The sequence below is a fragment of the Euphorbia lathyris genome, chromosome 9 (assembly GCF_963576675.1).
Source record: "Euphorbia lathyris chromosome 9, ddEupLath1.1, whole genome shotgun sequence".
In the NCBI taxonomy this organism is placed as follows: Eukaryota; Viridiplantae; Streptophyta; class Magnoliopsida; order Malpighiales; family Euphorbiaceae; genus Euphorbia; species Euphorbia lathyris.
The window spans coordinates 77054794-77064961 of record NC_088918.1 but is presented as its reverse complement, the minus strand read 5'-3'; the positions used below and the strand labels follow the sequence as shown (position 1 = coordinate 77064961).

Below are 10168 nucleotides of genomic sequence, written 5' to 3'. Positions count from 1 at the left end.
TCAGTAGAGGATTCGAAAGCTCGGAACGTGTTCCGGGGACAGGACGTAGGCTTAGAAGCCGAACCTGGATAAATCTGCTGAGTAACGTATTTCTTACCTTAAACTCCTTATATATATTGTTTGCTTAAATAACCAAAAACTGACCAAGTAAAGAGGTCAAGCTGAGTTGTGCGCATCAAACATCTGAGCTCAGGAATAGACTCTAAGTGCTATCTCCTGACTCAAGTCAAGAAACTGACCTAGTCACCAGTTGACTAAGCCAGTATCTTGCTGTTTACTCAGCGCCGCTGTGAAAACCTTTTCTCTTAAGAAAAGAAGTCTGCCCTAAGTTTTAAAAAGTTTAAATAGTTCCTAACCCCCCCCTTGGAACTATACTTGTAACGTTATAAGGGACCAACAGTTCGTGTATCCACCGTAATCATAATCGCGAGGTGTTTCTAGAATTATGTTGACATGAGTATTTGGGTCTATGGGTCTGCGAATATATAAGGAATGGCAGACGAGCAGTAAAAAATCAAGGGCATATGACCGGATGAGGAAAGTGGGGAAGATGATCGAAAATTAAAAGGACATAGATGGATCTAGCCGTTAAACTAATATATTTTAAAAAACTATATATAATATAAAATAGTCACGATGAAGCTGAAGTATCAACTACTTGATTTTTGTTGATTAAAAATATTATTCTTTATTTATCTTTTTTTTCCAACTTCAATAAACTACTTTTCTTAATAATGTCTAATTTCACCGTATTATGTTTTCAACTATAATAATTTTGATTTCTAGAAAATTATTATATTTTTTAATTAAGTAGCATATTGACAGTAATATATATTGGGTAAGTCACGAACGCATTCAATTTCTTTCAATTTCTTTTTCTCTTCACAACTTCTTCTCCAACTAGGACTCTAACTCCTCATTTTTTTTATTCGTTTCTTTTGTAATTTTCACAAAACAACTGGTAGTATGTGGCTCAACATCTCTTTTAGATAAACTATCTGGCTCATTTTGTGTTGTTAATTCTATTAGTTTTGTTTTCTTTCAGAGAAACCTTCAGGGTTTCTCTGTTGTTAATTCTGTTATTTTTGTTTTCTTTCATATAAACTTCAGGGTTTCTCTCAGTCTCTCTCCCATTCTAGTAATGATAGAATAATTGAAAACTAAATCTATTAATGCATTATAAGTTAATAAATAAATTTAAGAAACGTGATATAATAATTAAAAACGATACAATAAGTTGTAATAGAAACAAAAATATAAACCGTGAATGCAAAGTAGATTATTAAATATAGTTAAAAATTAATAACATTTTTTATAAGGGTTGGTCGGGTTGGGTTGAGCTAAGCTTAGAATTTAAGTTAAAAGATCAAATTTAACTCATTTTATGTTCGTACTTTTGTGGATTTGGGTTAGACCATTTCAAATAGGACTGAGTGTGGATTTTTGAGATTTTTTAACTGAACTGAATACTCGAATAAAAAAATTCAAAATTGAATTGGACCGTTGACTTGTTCTTTAGGATCTAACTGAACTGTACCTTTGACTTAATTATGTACAATTCTGGAGTTTTTTAAATTCCTAATATTATTGAATAAATATGTTGGAGGTTCTAAAACCAGACTTAATATCCGGAAAAACTATCTAGAACTAGATTGAAAATCCGTTAACTTTTTTTAGAACCGAACTGAATTGTATTTTTGACTTTATTAGATACAATTATGAAAATTTTCAAATCCCCAAATTGTACCGAAACGTATTCACCCGTAATTCCAAATACTAAAAGGATGTAAGTTTACACAATTTTATCTTCATATTTGTCTTTTCATATTAAAAATTAAAGTTTTAGGTGTTTGGTTAAGAAACACTGTTTATCTTTTATACATGAAAAATGACATTTTCCAAAAGAAGGAAATCTTTGTTTTTCTAACAACATATAATAAACTGTAACAGTAAATAGTAAACAAAGACAGACAAAACCAGCGTTAAGTATATATGTTTAGGCCCAACTCATGGAAAGTGACTTATGAACATGTCTAATTCTATTCAATTTAGGGGGTGTTTCGTTACTCCATTTTCTCCTCATGTTTGCATTTTCACTTTAAAAACGAGAGTTTTATTAAGTGTTTGGTTAGAGACCTCTTGCATTTTATACTTGAAAAGTAGTTTTTTTTACAAGTAATCCATGCTTTTGGAAAAACAACGTTTTCTAACAGAGAACAACAAACCGTACCAACAAACATAAGGTAAACCAAACTAACCTTTAGTGTAAATTTTATCAATAATGAGTAAATAAATATATAACACTAGTATTTTTCACAAATCAAAAGCCAGCGCTCGGTTGGTGAAAATGTAACATGGACGGTTCGGTCTTTGCTTGGGACATCAAATGTGGCGCGGATGCGATTATCCGGAATGCAAAAGGTTCGTTTATATCGTTGTTTAGCTCATGATATGGAGGCATCTTTGATCTGAGCATTGTGGAAGCAAGTTCGCTTAGACATAGCTTAGTCTGACTTAGTTCATTGGGCCTTGATCGGGTTGTGATTGAGATAGACGCGAAATCGGTGGTAGACAAGCTTTATTCGGGAAAGCATGACATCTCGAAAATGGGAGGTATCATTCAGAAATGTCGTAGTAGTTTACCTCAAAATTTTGACTTTAAAGTTGTTTTTGTTTCTCGGTTCGCGAACGAGACTACCCCTACCATTGCTCGGCACACCTTGTCTTAGGGCCTGTTTGTTTTACCTACTGTTTGCTGTTGATGTTTGCTGTTGATGTTTGCTGTTTGCTGTTACGGTTTGCTGCTTGCTGTTGCTAGTTGCTGTTTGTTGTTACGGCTTGCTGTTTGCTGTTGGAAAATGCTGTTTTTCCAAAAAGCTGAGATTATCTGCTTTTGTAAAAACCTGCTTTTTAGGTGTAAAAGGCAAATAGGAGGTCACTAACCAAACACTTAATGCTGCTTTTCAAGTGTAAAAGGCAAACAGGAACGTCACTAACCAAACACCTAAAACTCTCCGTTTCGAACTGAAAAGGCAAACAGGAGTACGAAAAGGAGCACCCAAACACCCCTTATACTAGCTATTTTTATTCTACCTCTATTTCCTCTTAGTTAGAGGATATTCTTTATATTGTAAGGATATTCTACCTTCATTGATTAATAAATTATTCTTTCATCGTCAAAAAAAAAAAAAAAAAAAACAAATATGTTCTCTAACAAAAAAAAAAAAAGCCAAATATTGTTTTAAACTTTTTATTTTCCCTAACGGCTACAATTTCAATTTTTGAGTTTGTTAAGAATTTAACCACATACTTTTTTAAAAATATTATTTAGCAAATAATTAAAAGTAACCAAAAAAAGAAAATAATTAAAATCTTTTAATTATAGTGCTTTATTGTGAACAACCCAACAACCAACTTTATAAACCTTATCACCTGCACACCCACCGTAAGCAGACTCTATACGTAATCCTCTATGCGCTGTACAACTACCATCCGCAGACACCAAACGACCCAATCACAACCCACCACGTGTCCACATCTCCAAAGTTCTTTAAACGTGACTTTTTTTTATATTAATAAGAAGCGCGTATTGAAACATTTTTTGCCAGCCTTAAAAAAATCCAATCATTGACCACCAGAAAAACTCACCAGAACTTCACCGATATCTTCGCTCTCCGGCTCTTCCTTCCTTCCTTCCTTCCTTCCTTCCCATTCGAATCAATTGTTTTTCCTTCCGATTCTCTGATTTTCTTCTCTTTCACGTTTGATTCCACCGAAAGTACCTGTTCGATCTCTGGATATGCCGGAGATCGAACAAATTCCCGATCATAATGATGCCTTGTTTGGCAAATATGAGCTCGGGAAGCTTCTCGGCTGCGGCGCTTTTGCCAAGGTCTACCACGCTCGGAATCTCGAAACTGGCCAGAGCGTTGCGATCAAGATCATCAATAAGAAGAAGGTTGCGACTATCAATTTAATGTCGAATATCAAACGCGAGATCTCGATCATGCGTAAGCTTAATCATCGTCATATTGTTAAGCTGTTTGAGGTATTAGCTTCTAAAACTAAGATCTATTTCATTATGGAGTTTGTTAAGGGTGGGGAATTGTTTGCAAAAGTTGCTAAAGGTCGTTTCAGCGAGGATCTTAGCCGGAAGTATTTCCAGCAATTGATTTCTGCTGTCGGTTATTGTCACTCTCGCGGCGTTTTTCATCGGGATTTGAAGCCGGAGAATCTCCTTCTCGATGAGAGCGGGAATTTGAAGGTTTCGGATTTTGGTCTGAGTGCTGTTAAGAATCAGATCCGAACTGACGGACTTCTCCATACTCTTTGTGGAACACCGGCTTATGTAGCGCCGGAGATTTTGTCCAAGAAAGGATATGATGGTGCGAAAGTTGATGTGTGGTCATGTGGTGTTATTCTGTTTGTGTTAACGGCTGGTTATCTGCCGTTTAACGATCCGAATCTCATGTCTATGTACAAGAAGATCTACAAAGGTGAATACCGGTGTCCTAAATGGATGTCTAATGACCTGAAACGGTTCATTTCTCGGCTTCTCGACACGAATCCGGCGACAAGGATAACTATGGATGGAATTCTGAGGGATCCGTGGTTCAGAAAAGGAGGATTCAAGGAAATCAATTTCTACGATGAGGAGATCAAAATTGAGAAAGAGGAACCAGATATCAGAAACTTGAACGCCTTCGACATCATCTCTTTCTCATCCGGTTTGGATTTGAACGGATTGTTCGATGAGTCGTACAACGCTGTTGACGACGGAGAACGATACATCTCTTCCGAGTTCCCGGAGAAACTGATCGAGAAAATTGAGGAATTCGCCAAGGTAGAGAGGCTGAGGGCAAAAAGAACGAAAGAATGGGGTTTCCTGATTGAAGGGCAAAACGGTAATTTCGCTGCAGAAGTTGAGATTTACCGTTTAACGGACGATCTTGTGGTGGTTGAGACTAGGAGGAGAGGTGGTGATGCTGAATACTTCAAGGAGATGTTGAAAAGCAAGTTGATGCCTGCAATTTCTAGGTCAACTCCGTCTCAACCAGAAAGTCCGGTTGCCAGTTGCTCAAGCTCCAGTAGCTCAAGCTCATTAACAGCGTTTTAATCAGCCTGGCCGGAAAAGAAGTAAGTCCGGCAACTGTTGTATGTATCATATATATGTATGTTTATTACTATTGACTATCTAATTAGAAAAAGGGGGCAAATTTTAAATTAAAAATAATTTTATTTTGATGTATGCATGACTATGGTATCCATATGCTATGTGTTTTTGAATAAATATCACATCACTGAGATGTGGTGGTGGATGTTTTGTCTTTTAGTTAACCCATTTTTGTTGTATAAAATTCAAAATATATATATAATAATCAAACTATAAAATTGTATATATAATTTTCGTTGGCTTTTTTTTTTATATATATATAGGATATTTTCGTTGGCTTCTTAGTTGTATTTATTAATTGATGTTACTCTTGCGTTGTTGGAGACCCGTTGCATTGGAGACGGATGATTCCCGTTTGGAATCCCCATTATCTCTGATAATCGGGGACGAGCAGAAATGGTTATAAATGTCTTATCATATCCCCGAATGTCCCCCGTAGGGACCCTAACTAGGTTGTCAATTAGTTGGAGATTCCTCGTCCCCATTGGAGACCCGTCCCATTGGGGACAGAGAATCCTCGTTTGGGATCCTCATGGGATAGGGATGGTTTGTATATTGTCCCCGACAGCCGGGAATGGTTATAAGTGTCCTATCTCCGTCTTCAAATGTCTCCAATGGGGATTCCAATAGATCCCGACTAAATACCTGAATATAAATAAAAAACTAATATTTATTATTAATTATTATATATATATTATTAATTTATATATTATTATTATTATATATATATATTATTAATTAATTTTGGATTTGTTTTTATTTTATGTATGAATCTTTGTTTGTAATTATTTAGTTAATTTTCTATGTCTAATAGTTTATGATTTTATATGTCCCTAGAATAGTCGTTTATGACTTTTAAAAAAAAAATTATATACTACAAGTTGATTTTTTACAAGAAAAAAGTAAAAAATTTAAAAACTTAAACGGGGATGAGGATTCACCACGGGGATGGTAGCCCGGACGGGATGGGGAATCCCCGATTGACCAGTGGTCGGGGATGGTTAATGCAATCCCCGTCCCGTCTCGTTTACAGCTTTATCCCCAACGGATCCCCTAACTAAGGGGGTGTTTGGTAGCTGCTTTTCGACCTCCTGTTTGCCTTTTCACTTTGAAAAGGAGAGTTTAAGGTGTTTGGTTAGAAACATCCAGTTTGCCTTTTATAGCCGAAAAGTAGCTTTTTATAAAAGCAGGGAATCCCTGCTTTTTGTAACAGCAGCCTTTTCAAACAGCAAACAGCAAACCGTAACAGGAAACAACAAACAACAGATAAAACAAACGGACCCTAAATATTTGAATATAGAAAAAGAATAAAAAAATAAATATATTCTTAATTTATTTTGGATTTATTTTTATTTTATGCTTTGAATCTTTGTTTGTAATTATTTAATTAATTTTCTATGTCTAGTAGTTTATGATTTTATGTCCCTAAAATAGTAGTTTATGACTTTATATGTCATTGGAATAGTAGTTTATGAATTTTAAAAAAAAGTATATACTACAAATTAATGTTTTACAAGAAAAAATTTTAAAAACTTAAATGGGGATGGGAATTCTCCGCGGAATAGGGATGATAGTCAAATTTTTCCCATTTATAATTCGAGGACGTGGATGAGGAATCCCCGATACATCAGTGGTCGAGGATGATTAGTACAATCATCGTCCCGTTTACAGCCCTAGTTACTATTGGTAGATATTAATTAATTTTATTTTTATATTATTTATTTTAATTTTAAACAACTACTTTAGGTAAAAAGTATTTTTTTGATTTTTTTTTATTTGCTAACCTTTGATTTTTTTTTATTAGATACATTAAGCACTTGATTTTGCTGCTTGCCGCTACGGTTTGTTATTTGCTTTTAGAGAAAACTAATTTTCCAAAAAATAGGGTTTACTTAAAGCTATCTTTTTGAAGTGAAAAACAAATAGGATGTGAAAATGAGATAAACAAACACTTTTTAAGCCTTGATGACAAAAAAAAAAAGAGTCAATTTGAATATAAATTCGGTAAACATAGTGTTATTTATTTCATATGCGTTTGAAATTTGTGTTTTTCATATTTGTGTTCTTGTTGGATCTGAAATTTATGAACGCAAGGATCTATAGGATTAATAAAGGAAAAAAAAATCAAGGATCAATTACATTTATATCATTAATTAAATATAAAATTATAACTAAGTCATATCACTAAATTTAATTCTTAATATGTCATTATTCTTTATATATTATGATTTTACACCATAATTTAAAAGTTTTAGACTGCAATTCATAAATCATAAATTCTAGTCAAGGAAAGATAACAATCAGAAAGTTTTAGACTGCAATTTTAGACTGCAATTTTACACCATATTATGATTTTACACCATAATTTAAAAGTTTTAGACTGCAATTCATAAATCATAAATTCTAGTCAAGGAAAGATAACAATCAGAAATTACTGAAAATTGATAATATTATTTGATGAGTCACAAATTCTTGCGATTTTGTTTTCCCTGAGTTGAATTTCCAGATGAAGTTCCGATGAGAAAGAAATGAATATTAAAAAAAAAAAAAAAGAGTGGAGGCTTTAATGAAGTTTTGGTGAGAGGTTACTACCATTTTTTATCAGAAAAGAAAATAGATTTTTGCTATCACCTGATAGTGAATGAGATGATGATAGACATATGGATTGAAAAACGGAGTACTTAAAAAGTATAAGTAAATTTGTTTCAAAAAAAAAAAATAACAGTATAAGTAAATTTGTTAATTATGTCTAAATTTATCCAAGTTATGAACTTTAGGTCCTTAATTAAACTATTTTTAATGTTAGAGGTAATATTATTCCTAGCTGTCAACTTTAGGAGCATTTTCGCATCTTATCCTTATATACTATAAAAAATTTTAAAATTATAGATTTCGACTATAAAAATAAAATTAGGGTGGTTATGAATTAGGGAAATTTAGCATTTATCGCATATTAATCGGCTTGATTAACCATCCAAACCAGAGGCCAGGCTCTTCCAGCCACTGGAACCACCCAGGGTGGTTCAGGCCCTCCTATTAAATTAGCACCCCCCAATATGGCTCACGAAGTGTTGGGTCATTTCTAAATCTAAATTTCTAATTTTTTAGACCTGTTAGACCTCGCTAAATCTAATTTTTTTTTAAAAAAAATTGGTATGTTAGGACATTCCTCAATTGAAATGTCTAAATCTTTTTCCTATTAGCTCTCTCTGAATCCAATTTTTTTATTAAACATAATTTAAGAATCTTTTGTTTGATAACCCACTTAATTACTTAAATTAAAATATTAAACACTTATTTAATTTAAGTACGTTTGATAACGGTTGTTCCTCTACCACTTAAATCAGTTAATTAAGTGAAAAATCACTTATTTTGATAAGTCAAAATATTCAACTTAACATTTTAAGTTAAACATTATCAACTAATATTTTTAGGGTAATTAATTTATTAGTCCCTATATTTTGACAAAACACACTGTTTAGTCCCTATATTTTCATAAACACATGGTAAGGTCCCTAACCTTTTTTTCAATGAACTGTTTAGTCCTTCCTTCTATTTGTTAGATTTTTTTTACCGTTTATGACTTCGGAAATGACTAAATTACCTTTTACTATTTACCTTCAAACTTTAGAAGAGAAAATCCAATTTAAAAGAAGAAGCTATTTGTATGGAGAACAAGAAAAAAAAAGACCCAATGCTTATGAATTTGAACGATTAAGAAGAAAATAAAAAAGAAGAACACTGAAAGTTGATTTCAGATGCATTAGAGTTTAAAGGAAAGGAAAAGAAGAACGCAAATCCAAATTGACTAAACAGTTCACCAAGAAAAACGTTAGGGACTAAACAGTTCATCGTGAAAAAGGTTAGGGACTTTATCATGTGTTTTTGAAAATACAGGGACTAAACAGTGTGTTTTGTTAAAATATAGGGACTAATAAATTAATTACCCATATTTTTATAAAAACTACATCATTCAATACATTCAGCACTTATAATTCAGTACTTATTTTTTCAGAACTTAATTTTCAGTTTTATCAAACAGCACCTTAGACACATACATAGCTTAATTTTGAGAAATTTGGAGTTAATTTCAAATAAAATTCGGTGGTTTCACATTTTTGACAGATCGGTACTTTTTTTTTTTTGAACTGAACAGATCGGTACCTTTGATTGGTACAATTTTCATATTTCTAAATTTGAACGATAACGACCTCAAAATAAAATTTTTAAGAATTAAATAATATTTTAGGCAACTTTAATTATTTAACTTTTTAGGTTTGAGGTCATTTATATGTTGTTTTTTTATAAGAGATAAAGTTAATGTTTAGAGAGAGAAAACTCCAAAAAATATGATTTTGAAAAAATTCATTTTGAGGTCGTTCTCGGCCAAATTTGAAAAAATAAAAGGGTTAAGGTGCAAAAATACTTCTAATGTTTTGGGTCAAGAGCAATTTTACCCCTAACGTCTAAAATGGTGCGATTTTACCCCTAACGTTGGAAGTCAAGAGCAATTTTACCCCTAACATTGATAAATTTGGTCAATTTCAGACACTATTATAAAACACAAATATTTTTGTTCTTTATTTTGCACCAATTGTATAACAATTCGTTCTAAAAAAGGATTTCATGTTTTTTATAATTTAATAATAGAATTGGAGATTAATATTTATAAATTCGGTGAATTTTTTGAATTTTTTTTGTCTAATTCGTACAAAAAAAACAGTATATTTTTTATTGTTTTGTATTTTTTTACACATCCCAACAAATATTTGTGATTTGTTATTGATAAAATGACGCATGTATGAAGGGTAGATGAAAATATTTATGACCGAGAAGACAGTTCGATGAATTATTTCTCAAATTGACCTAATTTATCAACGTTAGGGGTAAAATTGCTCTTGGCTTCCAACGTTAGGGGTAAAATTGCACCATTTTAGACGTTAGGGGTAAAATTGCTCTTGATCCAAAACGTTAGGGGTGTTTTTGCACCTTAAC

The 10168-nt window shown here is 32.6% G+C and overlaps 1 protein-coding gene across 1 annotated transcript; it reads left to right on the top strand.

Annotated features, from left to right (window-relative positions):
* The first annotated feature begins 3511 nt into the window (after positions 1-3511).
* On the top strand, positions 3512-5337 carry LOC136206974 (CBL-interacting serine/threonine-protein kinase 11). The gene has a single exon (XM_065998203.1). It carries the CDS (start codon positions 3800-3802, stop codon positions 5114-5116), a length of 1317 nt encoding a protein of 438 aa, XP_065854275.1. The 5' UTR covers positions 3512-3799; the 3' UTR covers positions 5117-5337.
* The last annotated feature ends 4831 nt before the right edge of the window (positions 5338-10168 follow it).

Bases quoted from the DNA above. Each gene is read 5' to 3' on its own strand.
- LOC136206974 (XM_065998203.1), top strand. From the start codon at position 3,800: ATGCCGGAGATCGAACAAATTCCCGATCATAATGATGCCTTGTTTGGC.